The sequence below is a fragment of the Ipomoea triloba genome, chromosome 10 (assembly GCF_003576645.1).
Source record: "Ipomoea triloba cultivar NCNSP0323 chromosome 10, ASM357664v1".
Classification (NCBI taxonomy): domain Eukaryota; kingdom Viridiplantae; phylum Streptophyta; class Magnoliopsida; order Solanales; family Convolvulaceae; genus Ipomoea; species Ipomoea triloba.
Genome location: NC_044925.1, coordinates 24,315,286 through 24,331,987, shown reverse-complemented (window position 1 = coordinate 24,331,987; position 16,702 = coordinate 24,315,286). Strand labels below are relative to the sequence as shown.

At 34.6% G+C, this 16,702-nt stretch overlaps 3 protein-coding genes across 5 annotated transcripts; 1 reads left to right on the top strand and 2 right to left on the bottom strand.

Moving 5' to 3' along the window:
• Nucleotides 1-3,918: 3,918 nt before the first annotated feature.
• LOC116032434 (F-box protein At4g18380-like) lies at nt 3,919-6,968 on the top strand. Of its 2 annotated transcripts, none has more exons than XM_031274991.1 (2): nt 3,919-5,463; nt 6,544-6,968. In XM_031274991.1, exon 1 carries the CDS (start codon nt 4,220-4,222, stop codon nt 5,417-5,419), a length of 1,200 nt encoding a protein of 399 aa, XP_031130851.1. In that variant the 5' UTR covers nt 3,919-4,219; the 3' UTR covers nt 5,420-5,463; nt 6,544-6,968. The 2 variants fall into 2 exon arrangements, with proteins under 2 accessions (XP_031130851.1, XP_031130850.1); XM_031274990.1 differs by having other exon boundaries at nt 3,920-5,463; nt 6,540-6,968.
• Nucleotides 6,969-7,739: 771 nt separating this feature from the next.
• LOC116031463 (pheophytinase, chloroplastic) lies at nt 7,740-9,646 on the bottom strand. Of its 2 annotated transcripts, none has more exons than XM_031273683.1 (2): nt 9,523-9,646; nt 7,740-9,125 (listed from the first exon to the last, which is right to left on the bottom strand). In XM_031273683.1, exons 1-2 carry the CDS (start codon nt 9,598-9,600, stop codon nt 7,962-7,964), a joined length of 1,242 nt encoding a protein of 413 aa, XP_031129543.1. In that variant the 5' UTR covers nt 9,601-9,646; the 3' UTR covers nt 7,740-7,961. The 2 variants fall into 2 exon arrangements, with proteins under 2 accessions (XP_031129543.1, XP_031129544.1); XM_031273684.1 differs by having other exon boundaries at nt 7,740-9,117; nt 9,523-9,640.
• A 2,781-nt stretch (nt 9,647-12,427) lies between these two features.
• Nucleotides 12,428-16,188, bottom strand: LOC116033020 (transcription factor TCP24). Its single transcript, XM_031275772.1, has 2 exons — nt 14,750-16,188; nt 12,428-12,629 (listed from the first exon to the last, which is right to left on the bottom strand). Exon 1 carries the CDS (start codon nt 15,944-15,946, stop codon nt 14,798-14,800), a length of 1,149 nt encoding a protein of 382 aa, XP_031131632.1. The 5' UTR covers nt 15,947-16,188; the 3' UTR covers nt 12,428-12,629; nt 14,750-14,797.
• Between the last annotated feature and the right edge of the window lie 514 nt (nt 16,189-16,702).

Genomic DNA, 16,702 nt, shown 5'->3' with positions numbered 1-16,702 from the left:
TTTTCACCTGAACACTCTCCTATATAGCCAGCGGTAATTTTGCATGCAAGGTTGATTGTATATGTGAGTACGGAATGCACGGCAAGATGTGGAATGATGCTCTTGAAAACTGCAAAATATTTGGAATTGAAGCAAAGTAATAAAGAGCAAATTAATTAATTAAAGGCATCACACATGCAGTCCATAACGTGTGTGTGCCAATTTCTTTGCTGCAATGTCCCTTAGATCTATCCTATGCTCAATTGCACATGCATTTTGATACCTACAACCCGTACACTATCATTCATTGCCATTGTTTTGCACCCTTTTCTAAGCATTCAATCAACCATATTTTTTTATACAAGAAAAAAAAATTATATATAAAACAAGTAAGTTACATGTATATAATCTAAAAGAATCACACCAACTATATCGATAGCAAAGACAGTCTCAAAGAGAGTCGATCGAATGTTGTTAAACACTTAGAACATATATCAAACGTAACCACACCAACATTATCATGTGATCTGAAGTCAAAGAAGATGACATTTAATTTGCACACATATTGACTACTCTGTGAATATATATGTTTTATAAAATATATCCATTTTCATTACATTAAATCTCTAATAGCCTCACTTTCAAAAATAATAATCTCTACATCAATGAAATTGTGAATTTCTCATACTAAACGTTCATTTAAATATTTGTATCACAATATGAGAATCACTCTTCAACTCGATCATTCAAAAATCACTATATCGACTATGGTATTTTATGATATTTGATCATTGTGTATTGCTCAAAAGGTCCTACTAAGCTTATAACTCAATGAATGATGAGTAATAATAGTGCTAGCTAGAAATTTTGTCAACTTTGTAAAGTTTAAGATTTTTTCTGAAAGAAAAATTTGAGGATGAGGGAAATCTATCATCGATATTTGAGAGTGTGTACAAGGTAAACTCCACTCATATATAATAACTCGTAACTACCAAAAAAAAAAAGAAAAAAGAAGATAAACCGCAATAGAAATAAGATTCAATTTTCTTATACTATGAACATATACTATATTTTAATGTAGTAAATGGTAGTAAAAAAAAAGTTATGGAATTAAGCTGATCTCAATATTGAGTAATTCTAGACATGACATATATATTGACATTTCAGTTGTTAGCACTGAAGTTCCAAGTTGTTAAGAATTTTTCTATAACCTCTATAGGGAGCAATTATTTGGATGTGATATTCATTATTTTTATCATTAATTTGATTTGATGCATTATTGATCTTTAATTGTGTTATAAAAATAAAAAGAGTGACAATCAATATTTCAGTGCAAAATTATTCAAAGTAGTAAAATTATGTACACTTGAGTTAATAATAACTTTAATTTTTACTTCATTCAAAATAATTTAAATTTGATTCTCATTACTTGCCATCTACTTTAATCGGTGCTTTATAAGTTCTGCCCAAAATTTGTTTTATACATATTCAATTGAGCTTTAAAACATTAAATTGAAAAAAGCTTCCGCTCTTGTCTAAACTTCATTTATATCAAAACAAAAGCATGCAAAATTGGAGACTTGTAAGCGGTTTATTGCGCAAAACTAAACAATCAGGATTTACCATATCTTCAGGGAGCGGAAGCTGAATAGTTGATCTTTTAGCTGAGAAGTCCCTTACATAAAATCAGGGACACCGAGTGGTTGAGCATATTCGCGAGGAGCTTCACGTACCAGATTTTAATTAAAAACGTTATGCATGCGTACAATGACGACTCACAAGACTTCAAATGCTTATTAGATCGTCATTTAATTTTTCTGGGTTCAATCTTCCCTTTCAATAATAATAATAATAACAATAATAATAATAATAATAATAATAATAATAATAATGCAGATAATTATTGAAATGTCTACACATCCAGCTATAGTTCTATAGCCACCCATTCAATAAAAAATAATTTATGATTTGATGTTGCAAGATCCAGTTGTGCGGGTGAGTAGGTGCATGTGTGCTCACTGTCATGTATTCATCTCTGATCCTCAAAACATTTTTTAGAATTCAAGTCAACATTAATAATGTTCTAAAGTCATTTATAGTAGTAGGTTAATTGATTTAAAAAAAAAAAAAAGTAGTAGGTTAATTGGGTTGAAAACATGCATTTCAGCTGCAATTACTATACAATATGACTCATGGTTGACAAATCAACCATAAACGTATATGTTCATTTTTAATATTTTGAAAGTTCATTTTTAGCGTATCAAATGTTCATTTATAGACATTATACTTATAAAAATTAAAAATTAACATTAGAAATAAATATTTATCAGTTGTTTACATTATAATATGAATCATAGTCCACAATATAATTTGTCATTTGAATTATGTGGAATCTATTAAATATTACTCCGTAATTACTAATTCAGTCAAAGTGAATTCATTTTATATATCTAGTAAGGGAAAATTGATTGAAATTATTTATAATTCAATTTTTCATAACATTAAGTTTAATATTAATATATAAAATTTATATATTTAAAACTTACGTTAGTACAATAAAACAAAGTTAATGAATAGTAAATATGACAGATGAAAAGTAACTGATGAATTTTTTTTCTTTCTTACTTTGTAGCAAATATATAATGTATTGTTAAAAGGTTTTTGTCGTGGCATCGCAAAACAAGACTAGGTTTAGAAATGTTATAGTTAGGTTAAAAGTTAGAGGGGGTGAAGATGGCCGGCCGACATCCCAACTGAACCACTTTGCAAGTTGCAACTAACATATTGCTATAATATAATAATACCACCAAAATTACACCATATATGTCACCAAACGTTAAAGTTCCAAAGCTGTAACTCCAATTTCCCTAACAATATATAATTCACGCATTTACATTTTTTCCTCAATTCCCCTATTTTATTTCATTTAGAAGACGAGAGAAATTTGTAATTATATATATGATAATGTGTATTAGCTAAACTCTACTATTATATAATAACTCATAAATCAAGTATGATAAGTAAATCGTATTAGAAATGCTGCTTAAGCCAGAGAGTATTGAGCACATTGACACTTAGCAATAGGTTAGAATGAGATATTGTGGATTTGTGGTTAATAATTATACACATATTATATTAATTATAAAATATATTACTTTATAATAATAAGAAGATGCTTAAGATGGGTAGACACTTAGCTTGGTAATCACAAAGATTTTCTTAGGTTGAGCAAATCACTTATGAACAATCTGAACATGTTTTACTTAGAGTGCACATTTAGATAGCAACAACAAACTTTCTTGTAAATGAAAAAAAATACGTACAAGATACTATCCGAACACTATGCTACTTGAATCATAAATTTAAGATGTTAACATTTTGTATAGTATCAATATATTCGAAAGAACAAACATAGGACTTTGTATTTATTGTGAACCCTTCAAAAAAAAAAGTATTTGTGTTATTTAAAAGTCATTCACTTTATACGAAATTATCTATCATATTTAAGAGATTAAAAGTGAAATCATAGACTAATCAAAACATTTATGAACAAATTTGTTCATTTTAAAGGTGCGTCCGATAGTTCAATTACAATAATTGGGACAGTCTTAACGCTTCAATCATTTAAAGTGTCACTTTAACGAATTGTGATTAAAGTGGTGGATTGCTTTTAACTTAAGAGATAAGAATTCGATTATAATAATTAAATTGTCACCAATTTCATTACTTTTCTGAATAAAATCTAAATAAGGTAATTTTTTGGATATAATAATTTAATAATTTACAGGGTAACAAATAATTTTTTTCAAAAAAAAAACAAATAAAATAAATAAGAGAATTATTTTTTTCATAGAAAAGGGGAAAGTAATGTGTCTTTTTCTTTCAATATTTTTGGCCAAAAAAAGATGAAAAATGGTATTTTATTGAAGAAATGGATACATCAGAAAATGAAAATACACCAAACGCACCCTTCCCTTCCGAACCTCGCAAACACGCATACTTTATCTCTGCAAACCCACAAGAACTGTGTTTTCATCTCCAAACTTCACACCTTTCTCTCTCTCTCAAATCTGCCTTTGCCATGTCTTCTTCTCTATTAGATCCATAAAACCCATTCCTCCAAACCCCAATCCCACCCCGCTTCTCTCAATTCTCCATTCTCGCGTTTATATACATCGTTTTCTGTGTATCTGTGTAGAGAATAGAGATACATAGAGATATAGCTTGAAATTGCTGGGAAATGGGTTCTGTAAGGCCAGATCTGAGCTGCAGAGTGTATCCGGAGCCGGTGGACCACTTTGACCGGCTACCGGACTCTCTAATCCTGCTGGTTTTCAATATGATCGGCGATGTTAAAGCTCTCGGCCGATGCTGCGTCGTTTCGAAGCGTTTCCATTCGCTGGTGCCGCAGGTGGACAACGTCGTCGTTCGCGTTGACTGCGTGATCTCCGACGAAGACGGTTCTTCGCCGTCGTCGGCGACGGCGGCGACGGCGACGACGGCGGCGGCGTCCGCCGCCGCCGCCGACAAGTCTCGGCATCCGATCTCCTCCATCCTCCGCCTGGTGTTCACGGGGCTGCTCAAACCCTTCCAATCTCTCTCCCAATTCATCTCCGCCTCCGCCTCACCGCGGCGCGTGGGCGCGTCGTCGGCCATGGAAGACGGCGAGTTTGACCAGAGCTCCGTGACGCACCACTCGCCCACTCAGGTGTTGAAGAATTTTAACGAAATCAAGTTCCTCCGGATCGAGCTCCCCAGCGGCGAGCTGGGAATAGACGACGGCGTTTTGCTTAAATGGAGGGCCGATTTCGGGTCCACGCTGGACAATTGCGTCATCCTCGGCGCCTCGTCGGTGACTCACCCCTCACCCTCACCCTCACCCGCCGGTAATAATAACAACAATACCCTAATCCCCGACGACCAAACCCCTAACAATGATTCAAATCCCGAGAACGATAATGGGAGCATTCCCGAGTCCTTTTACACTAGCGGCGGCTTAAAATTACGCGTAGTTTGGACAATTAGCTCCCTAATTGCCGCTTCTGCTAGACATTATTTACTCCAACCCATAATTTCCGAGCATAGAACTCTGGATAGTTTGGTTTTAACCGATACAGATGGGCAGGGAGTTCTGTGTATGAACAGGGAGCAGCTTGAGGAGCTGAGAGTGAAGCCACTCTCGGCCTCCTCGGCCTCGAAGAGGACTTTGGTGCCTGCTCTCAATATGCGCCTGTGGTACGCTCCACATTTGGAGTTACCAGATGGAACAGTGCTTAAAGGCGCGACCTTGGTGGCGATTAGGCCGAGCGAGCAGCACAAGAAAGATGTGGTTGGGTCAGATGGGAATTGGGTAGCTTCAGCTTTCGATGAACCCTATGGGGCAGCTGCAAGGATGTTGGTGAAGAGGAGAACCTACTGTCTTGAAATGAACTCGTTCTGAAAGCGAATCGAGAATGAACTCGTTAGATGGATCTCTAAGCTGAGGTATGACTGTTTTGATTTGGTAAATACCTCTTGTAATTATATCGAGATCATTGCTGTGTAAGGATTGTAATGAATATGTTTGTGTTTTTGATGTATTCATACATTATCCATGAATTTCATGAAATTCGGTCTCTGAACCAATGAATATTTCCTAGATTAATCAGTGTATTTAGTTTCTGCTTTTGCCTTTGATTGTGAGATGTGTTTCATTACAATTGCTGCCACAATCTATGGCAATCATTTGTGAGTTCCGGTTAATGCACATTCCAGAACAATTGTCTTTTAGATGGGTTTGATAGTTGATACTATCTTTCACAATGCCACCACTTTGCAGTAATTGCCATGATATCTACAACTTGTTTTTGCTCTAATTTTTAAGATTGTTTTTTATATACTTACTGATAGAGAAATTAAAGGTTGTGAATTATTGTTTTCATAATATTGTGGTCTTTATAGTCATATAAGACAAGATTATAGTCTTATAGATGCTTGTGAACTGAAATTTCACATTCTTTCTTACTTTTTGTCTGTGTTATGGTTTGCGGGGGTTGGTGTGGGTGTGAAAACATATTCTCTTTACCTTCGTTGAATAATTCTGATGTATGCTTTAAAGTTCTGATAGTTTTCGAGAAGCTGCTCAATTCATTGGCAGTTACAAACGGACTTGTATGAAATTATAGAAAGCTGTTCAAATAGTTGATAATTTATCCATAAATAGGCACACACACTTTGTATTCGAAGTTAACATGTTCTTGTTACATTTTTGAGTAATTCAAATAAGTGATGTATTCCTTTGATGGCTCTATTTTGTAACCATTAACTAATAATCCCATCATTATTGTATTGTAAGTAATTGAGTGGTTGAAAGATCAAATATATTTTATTGCATTAATCTTCAACCTGCTATTGGTTTCTCTAAGTTGCAATATAATGCATATCAGCCATCTAGCTTTTTCTGAGTCTTCAGTCAGCAAATTTTTCGTTCTGTTCTGGTATATTGTCACGGAGCCATTAATAGGCATGTGGCTGCTTTGCTATATAGCCCAGTTGATCTAAATTTTCAATTTTTTTTACAGGAAGGTTGCTGCTTTTGATGAAGATGGATTCACGTGTCATCACTGTCATGGAAGGATGAGAAACAGTACAATTTTGTCTTGAGCAAGCCTCAATTGAGTTAATTGAGCCTCTTTACATATGAATCGTAATGGAGCAATGCATGCTTTGGGAGATGAAATGCCAATTGTCAACTGATCAATAGCTGTAAATGTGTTGTTATGTGCACTTAAACAAACGGACAATAGGCATCTGCTTTGCTTTTATTCTTGGCATATGCTTTATGGATGCTGAGAATGCTTAATGATTTATGTTGTAAGAGCTTTGTGCCTTTGACATCGTCGTGGTCTACTTAGTTTCCTCTTGTGAATATTGTAGGTTATGTTATGCTTATGTGATGTACTTTCAAGGCCTAATCAATCAATGAATTGTGTATTTCGCTCGTATCTGAATTAATTGTCTTACTTTTCTGAACAAATTTGCCTGGTTCTTCAACCTCGTGTCTTTAACATACTGTGCTGCAACTTGTGCTTATGGTCTCAATACATTTTCGGGACTCAGCGCGTGCAATCTCTGTTGTAGTAGTGTTGTTTATGGCAGAGATTCCACGCCAATATTATGAATCTTGTGCGGGATTGGATAAACTTAGTCCTCGTCTATTGCACTTATCGGTTTATTTGTCAGTGATATATTGTGAATGTGCAGCAAATGGTCCCTAGTTAAATTGATAAGCTGGCTTTTCAGTTTGCAGGGGTATCACTCTACTGTAATCTTTATTTCTATTTGAGATGTGATTTTAGGTTTTTGACCATTGTAGTCCTCACATGGTGGATAGCATGTTAATGGTGAACAAGCTTGTAGTATTGTTATAGTTTCTATGCATATATACATCTGCTCAGATGGCATGTAGTGACTCTCTCATATAGAAAGTCATGAGATTGAGCTTCAGTGGAGGCGATCTTAACTCTTTGTGCTTGAACTGGTTGAGAAAGTATGTATAAACGGATACTACAATGTAACGTAATGTTGTAATGATATAGCTGTTTCCACTTTTCCAGTTCTATCTCTCCACCATAATATCAGTCACACAAAAAATCTTGTACACATGGAAATGCATTATATCATCCTCCATTATTGGACTGACTAACACAAAACCTTACACATGATGCACTCACATTTCATGTGAACACAAAACTTTATCAAGGGAGAGTGGGGCATCCATATCACAAGAACAGAACCTTATCACCAAACCTCAAAAGATATCATGAACATACATTATAGACCGAAGAATTGACACCACTAAAATTTTGGTTTCGAAGTTTTTCACCAAAAATATGTGGGAAACTCCCTATTTTCATTCCATGTCATTTACAAAACTAGTAAACTATATAGTAAAGATTTACAGTTCAAGAAAGGGGATGGGGATGAATAGGTGTTATGAGAGCTTACAAAGGTGGAAGACTAGCGAGCCATGGAAGAAGCTTGTCGTGGACAAGATCGGGCCGATCATCGTGAGGGCAATGCCCGACGCCTTCCAAAAGAAAGAGCTTCACATTTGGCAGCTGAGAAGGCAAGGATGAGAAGTACTTGCCAACAGGTCCATCAATCGGGGTAAAAGGATCGCGGTCACCCCAAAGGACTAGGACAGGCAACGCGAGTTGTGGCACCAGTTGCATGGGGTTAGGCCCGGGAGGACCTGTGACAATGGAAACGAAAGCATCAAGTGCTCCCTCGTCGTTGGCTGGTCCCCTGATGATCTCCACCAGTTCTTCATCAACCGAGTCTTTGTTCCCATACACTGACAGCAAGATGTTCTTAAGATTTTCGCTCTGTCTCACGCGATCAAAGAGAGCTGAAGCGATCGCCTTTTGTTGCAACAAGAAGTCAATCAACCATAGCAAAGGCAAAAGGAGTTTGATCCTCCAATCATCAACTATGGCCTTGTTGTTCATCCCTCCCGCACAGTTTAACAGAACAAGCCCTCGAATCAACGACTGCTGAGAATCCGCAGCAGCAATCACACAGGCAAGACTCCCAACAGAATTCCCTACTAGCACAGTTGGCATTTGGACTACTTCACTCAAGAAATCCAATATCAACATAGCCCATTTCTCCATGGAATATGCATACCCCGGTGGCTTATCTGACGCCCCAAAACCAAGAAGATCAATGGCATAAACTGTATAATCCTTCGCCAAGACAGCAATGTTCCTTCTCCAATGTCCAACAGAAGCACCAAACCCATGAACAAGAAGTATGGCAGGGCGAGAAGGGCTGCCATTGCTCGCTTGGCAAACCAAGTAATTAATGTTGTAACCATTCCATACCCAATTTCTGCACAACGCCTTAACTTCTGCTAACTGTAATGGGAGCAAATCCTCCTGATTTGCAACAATGGCTGCAGCAGATGAGGCAGTGCAGTTCACATTACTAACTGCTATACCCTTCGGCTTGCTTCCACAAATTTGAACACAATTGCTCAAACCAAAGCCTCCATTGCACTGAATTTGCAGTTGCAGTGAAGAAGCAGGTGATAATGAGGGCATGCAGTTAAAAGGAGTAGCATTTACTGCAACAACAACCATATTTTTCCCTTGAATTCTGCAGCTCTTAATCCAAAGTGATGAACTTATCAGATGAAAGGTGCCATTAATTATAGGTGCAGATATATAAGAATAAATTTAGACAGGGCAAGACCAACATGATAAAATACCCAAAAAAAAAAAAAAAAACAGTATAGCAAATGCCACTTTATCCCAAATCCAACATTTTACAGAGAATTATTCCCACATTTAAAAACAACCTTAAATAATGTGCAGGTTAGGTTTTCAGTTTGAACTAAACCAAGAAACAAAAAATTCATGGAAACGCATAATGGATGTGAGAAAGAAGAAGAAGGAATTTTAAGAAAGACTTTACAATATTGCTGCAAATTAAATGAAAGTTTAGGATAGTAAGCAGAAACCAAAGCGCTGCATAAACACAGTAAATGAAAAGAGAAGCAACCTGAGAAGAGAAGCTACACAGAGGAGATGAAGAAGATGATGATGATAAGAAACTATTTGCTGTGAAACCAAACACCATTAAAGCGTGTGTGGTTCTTGATGAAGTCAGTCAGTCTTTGCCTTCACAAATTGTGAGGTGCAGAGTTTCGTCACTTTTTTTGGAAAAATTACATTTTTGCCCTCCGGTTATACCTGACACATATTTATCCTTGAGTTATATGTATGTCCATTTTTAACCTCTAAGTTATGTTCAAAGTATGAGTTTCATCTTTGAATAAAGAAATTCGTCATTTTAGTAACATATTGGTGATATAAATAATCTTGAGAAACTAAAATCGTCACTCCACACATAATTTAAGAGTTAAAATGATCACGCATATGACTCAGAGAATCAAAGATAAGTATGTACCATAAGCATAACTGAAGGACCAAAAAATGTATTTTTTTTTTGCTGAAAATGAAAAATGTGCCCCTTAACTTTGAAAGTATAGCATGTTAGTTGTTTAACTCTAAACATATGTCATATATACAGACAACCTAGTCAAGTTGATCATGTTGCTAATTTAACTTTTTTCTTTTTTTTTTTAATTTGAGCTGATCAACAATGAATAATTTAAGCTAGTTTACCTCCTTAGATTACAAGACAAGATTTACTCAATGCATACATTTAGAATATGGATTACATATTTACCTCAGCCACTCAAATAAATGGTCAAATTGACCCCATAAATCGACCGGATTTACACTTCCAAAATCCGATTACAACTTAACACTTTTGCTCAAGTTTTCAAAATTTTGCTATTGTATGCTACCAGTTGTGATCTTGTCGGCAATATCATTGTTCTTGCTTTCGTTTCAAACCCTAAGACCTAAGGCCTGGAATCATATAATAATATAAAGTGGTAAAGTTGAATGGGTATAGATAGAGCAATTTGCAGTACACTAATGGCGGCAAAAAAGAGAATGTAATCGCCAAAAAAGAAGGAATTGTCTGTCTTGTGTATCTTTATTAAGTTTGGCCCTTTCTCAGGCCATGGCAGCTGTGGAAGGAGCTGTTTGCCTGTTTACTAATTTTAAAAAATTCAAAAAGTTTTAAATGGCCAAGCACCTTGTGCTCAAATGACATGTTGTGGCCTCCCTCAAATGAAAGGTCATGAGTTTGAGCCTCAGTGGAGGAAATATCGAAATTGACTCTTTGTTCTTCAACAGGTTGAGAAAAGTATAGATGAACAGATACTACAATGTAATAGGGTCAGTTGTATTAAAAAAAAAAAAGTTTTAAATGAAAAAAACATTTTTTTTTTGAAAACAAATGAAAAAAGCATTTAAGAAAACAAAAATTAATTTTTTTCTTTTAAATGAACACGTGTCAACATTTTTGTCCATTTAGAGGGTTTTTCTTTTTAAACTTAGGGAGTTTAATTGCCCTGTCCGGAGACTAATTTAACCATTTTTCTTCTTAAAAAAAAAAAAAAAAAAAAATAAAAAAAATTTTTTTTTTTTTTTTGCAATTTTTTTTTTTTTTTTTTAAAAAAAAAAAAAAAAAAAAATAAAAAAAATTTTTTTTTTTTTTTTGCAATTTTTTTTTTTTTTTTTTAAAAAAAAAAAAAAAAAAAAATAAAAAAAATTTTTTTTTTTTTTTTGCAATTTTTTTTTTTTTTTTTTAAAAAAAAAAAAAAAAAAAAATAAAAAAAATTTTTTTTTTTTTTTTGCAATTTTTTTTTTTTTTTTTTAAAAAAAAAAAAAAAAAAAAATAAAAAAAATTTTTTTTTTTTTTTTGCAATTTTTTTTTTTTTTTTTTAAAAAAAAAAAAAAAAAAAAATAAAAAAAATTTTTTTTTTTTTTTTGCAATTTTTTTTTTTTTTTTTTAAAAAAAAAAAAAAAAAAAAATAAAAAAAATTTTTTTTTTTTTTTTGCAATTTTTTTTTTTTTTTTTTAAAAAAAAAAAAAAAAAAAAATAAAAAAAATTTTTTTTTTTTTTTTGCAATTTTTTTTTTTTTTTTTTAAAAAAAAAAAAAAAAAAAAATAAAAAAAATTTTTTTTTTTTTTTTGCAATTTTTTTTTTTTTTTTTTAAAAAAAAAAAAAAAAAAAAATAAAAAAAATTTTTTTTTTTTTTTTGCAATTTTTTTTTTTTTTTTTTAAAAAAAAAAAAAAAAAAAAATAAAAAAAATTTTTTTTTTTTTTTTGCAATTTTTTTTTTTTTTTTTTAAAAAAAAAAAAAAAAAAAAATAAAAAAAATTTTTTTTTTTTTTTTGCAATTTTTTTTTTTTTTTTTTAAAAAAAAAAAAAAAAAAAAATAAAAAAAATTTTTTTTTTTTTTTTGCAATTTTTTTTTTTTTTTTTTAAAAAAAAAAAAAAAAAAAAATAAAAAAAATTTTTTTTTTTTTTTTGCAATTTTTTTTTTTTTTTTTTAAAAAAAAAAAAAAAAAAAAATAAAAAAAATTTTTTTTTTTTTTTTGCAATTTTTTTTTTTTTTTTTTAAAAAAAAAAAAAAAAAAAAATAAAAAAAATTTTTTTTTTTTTTTTGCAATTTTTTTTTTTTTTTTTTAAAAAAAAAAAAAAAAAAAAATAAAAAAAATTTTTTTTTTTTTTTTGCAATTTTTTTTTTTTTTTTTTAAAAAAAAAAAAAAAAAAAAATAAAAAAAATTTTTTTTTTTTTTTTGCAATTTTTTTTTTTTTTTTTTAAAAAAAAAAAAAAAAAAAAGAGTATACATGTTATTAATTTTTCTGCAGTTTTCTATTTTTTTTTTTAAAAAATCTCCTATAAGTAAATGTGGTATTAGTTTCGATTGGTCCACTAGTTCACAAATTAAAGGGCTTACCTTTTCACCAAAAAAAAAATGGCTTGCCTTCAACAATGTTTGTGTACACTTGCAGGAGCAGATTAGCAGAATGAATGTGGGGATTGAAAGGGGAACAAGAAAGAATATAATTTGAAGCAAAAACACATTATTTCATATCAAGAAAATACAACACAACTTGGCAGGCTAATACATGAATTGCTTGAAATCAACAAATCCAGAAATCAGAATAATGATTTAAGAAGCATAATAAGAAGTTGCAGGGAAGCTTGCTTCACTTGGCTACATTGATTCACCTTCAATCACCTGCATCCAAAATCACCGTTGTGAACACGCATACACCTCCACTCGTAAGGTAGATCATGTTGTGCATATAATATATATGAAATATATACGTGTACTCTCAGTATCAGTTTAAACTTTTGGTTGAGACATGACATATCCTTTAATTGATCATCACTAACCATTGCGACCACAAAAGGCCGATGAAAATGGATGCTAAGTTCTATTTCATAACATGCAAATCAAGATAATCATGTGTCATGAGTATGATAAATAGTAAGTATATAAGGTATTAGACCAAGAACAAACGCAACCTCATTCATTGCACTATAGCACTTGGTCTATGCAAAAACTTCACCACTAATGTAGATTCATTCTTAGAAGAAAACTGGCCTAACAACCTAAAAGAGCTTCTTCAATAGCAGCTTCAGACATAAGTGGCTATCCAAGAGCAACTCTAATTACATAGATACCTCAAATTAACAATTCACAGATTCAGATAAAGTATCCACACACAGAATGCAAATGCATCTAAAAACCGAGCAAATGAACAGTGAGGTAAAGTACAGGAACTATAGCAAATTCAGCAGAGCACAAGAGGGGTCTTCTACCCACCTGTTCTAATGAATTCTTAGGTTTAAGTATATGAAGAGTGAACTTCTCAATCTATCTAGAATTCTTAAACAGTACTTGACAAAGGTCCTCTATATTTTCCCCTCATGGAAACCCAGTATCGGGACAAAAACTAAATCGGGCATTGGGTGGGGTGGGCGCCGGTGAAGCAGCAATCATAATCGTATCATGATACTTCAAATTCTTAAACTAATGGTTCAAGAAGAATTCGGTATCTCAAAGATGTGCTTTGTGGCATTCATTTCCTACTTTATATTCTTGATAGAGAAAAAGTACAGATTTTTCAAGAAAAGAATCAATTTTCTTAGTTAAGTGGTCCTGGATTGAATCCTTGATAGTGCACATCACATTCTCCATGCACATATCTTGTGATTTAGAATTTCAATCTCTAATCTAATACTGAAAGAGAAGGCCTAAAGAAAATAACGCTACAAGTTTAATCATGTATGAAAAACATAATATCAGATTATCGAATCAGCCATTTGAGCAAGAAGATTTGCAGGATAAGTACTTTAGTAATTACAAGTTCATATCATCATCATCATATTTTAATCAACTACCTATGCTTTCATGCATTAATTTTCTATTCTAATATGTGGTACGAGGAAGTTCACATACCATACTTTTATCCTAAAGTTGTTAGCAAATGAAGTTGATAATCTACCAAACCTCAAGAAGTATGAATAAAATATGAAACCATACTCCATAGCCCTATCTACCAAACATGTACCACCAATCACAGTTTAGTCTGCACAAATTCATCAATCTCCAGGTACAAAAGCAGGTAATCTCTGGAACTAAGTAGAAATTAATACTGCTTTATACCTAATAGCCTCTATCCGTACTTAAGAATATTGCTCATTCCCAAATAATAGTTTCCAGTGCACAATAATGCACAGTAAAACTGTCAGATGTTAGTTGCTTACAATGGCTGACATTTTCTATGCCAAGGAGACAAAAGAATTGGGATCAAGAAAGGCTCTGAGATTAACCAACAACTCCCCACTGTTTCACCATTGGTAAAAACAGATTTGATCCAGAAACCAATACCTGGCAAGCCCACACACATGCTAGGAAGAAGGGAACCAAACAAGAAAATAAGCAAAAGGACAGACAGCTTACCCACCACCTTTCCCAGGTATCCATAAAGCCAACATTAATAGTACCAGATTTTAGTAATAAAATAGACAGCCAAATGGTCTTGCTTTTTGTATAACCCATAAATTAAAGACAGTTCCATAGATGTTCATGCCATCACATTGCCCAACACTATCCTAAAACTTGACTAAATCATGGTTTAGTTGCAAGTTAGTAAGGTGGTATGAAATTATGAATGTTAAAGCTTCTCTTGACAACATTAATGTTAATACTTAGTGTTATAATCTAAGATTCGGCTAATATCGCTCACCCACGAGCCAAACCACACAGAAAATGAATCCAATCAATTAACTAGTCTAACCAGCATTATAACCTAGACTCTTAACACTTAATGAAGAGATTGGAGATTTTACCTTGTTTGAAGATGAGGTGGAGATGAGCTCGGCGGCGCTTTTATGAGCTCAGGTTTTTCCTTTGCCGTTATGATCTGCGTGGTGGTCGCCATAGAAGAGCTGCAAACGGGCGTCGAATCCGAGGAAGTGGTGGTGGTTGTCGACTGGGGCAGTGGGAGCTGCGGCGGTGAAGAAACTCGCCGGCGTTAAGTCTACGGCCGGAAACCTCTGTAGATGAGGCAGAAGAGAAGGCGAGGAAGGAGAATTGGACTGAAGGGTCCCCCTAAAAGCAGTAAGGCCCGAATGAGACGAAGGAGACGAAATGCTGAAGTTTAGATTGTATTCGTTGTTGTGGTGGCGGTGGTCCGTGACGAAGGAGAAATTCTGCAGCTCCGAGTGGTGCTCGCCGGGAATAGTGAACAGCGGGGAAGAAACCGGCGGTGGAGGAGGAGGATGAGGTGGAAGATGTATAGGGTTTCCGAGATGAACGTGGGCCGGAAAATCCGGGGAAGACGGTTGGGCGGTTGAGCGGGTTAGTAATCCAGTAGTGGTGACGTAATCAAGGGAGAAGAAATTTGATTCTTCGTCTTTGCCGTTGTTGTTACCGCCGTTAGTTAACAGCTCCGTGAAGCTAGAGTTTTGGGAAATAAGGCTCCCGGGGGCGGGGGCGATATCGTCTTTGCTCTTCTCCTTCTCGGCGGCTCGCTCGCGGGCGCGTTCTCGAGCCAGGATGCGCGACTCGGACCGGGAAAGCGAGAGCCCCGCCGACGGCGCCGAGCCTTTGCTAGTATCCGACGGGCTACTTTGCTGAGCCGCCGGCTCCACTCCGGCTCCGCCGTTCGGCTTTCTCTCGTCGCTAAGCTGAAGCGTATCAGGGAACAAGTCATGTAAAGAAGGCAGCTCCTCGATGAACGGCGCCGCCGCCTTCAACAGCCACTCCACCGCCTTGCTCGGCTGGTCGTAGCCGAGCCGGTCCTGCAAATCGTAAAACTGCACCGCCGTGTTGACGGAGAGCCGCACACGGCGGTCCCTCAGCCCCTTCGAAGTCCACACCTTACTGTGCCTATCTTTCCCCCCCGAAGCTCGAGAAACCCGAACAATCCGCGACGACGGCCAGCCACAGAGCCGCCCAAGCCCCCCGCCGCCGCCATTACTACTCCTCTTGATCTCCCCATCTTCTCCTCCCCCATTTCCGATTCTTGGGTTTTCAACCTCCATGCCACTTTCATACCTCTCTCAAACACACCCCTCTTTCTTCCCCACCACCCAATTGGGCACACAGAAAGCTCAGAAACAATCAAGTTCGCAGCTTTGGGCACACAGAAAGCTCAGAATTGAAATTAGGGTTACGAGTGAGAGAAGAAGAGGGAAAAGAACTGAGAGGGTTGAAGGACTCACTGAGTCACTGTAGATGGTGGGGTTTCAGTGACATTTGCATTGATGATGATTACACACTATCTTAGCTTTTACAGCTGATATATATATATATATATCTATATATAGATATATACACGCACAGAGAGTAGCATATATCCCTATATACAGATACATACGTACAGATACTTTAAAAAAATAGATTTTTTTTAATTATAAAAGTTTTTACTTTCTTGCAAAATTGATATGATACATCACCTTCATAGCCGGTTAAGATGTCAGAAAAGAAGAGTGGTAAAAAGCAAGAAAGGCTGTCATTTTTCTCAGAACCCTTCTCTCAGTCAAAACCATAACCTGATGGTAAAAATCTCAGCTTCACCACAATTAACAAATAAAATTAAATTTAACAAAAAATCATATATGCGTATATAATTATATTGACAAACCTATATTACCTAGCCATCAAACCCTTTTTCTTATTTTTACGGCAAATATTACATGAGAGTGTGGGGGTAAGTTCATAGGCCGTAATTTTATATTATAAAGAGGTAAATTATCAGTCTAGATTGATATAGTTGATCTGCTCACAAACTTAAATTT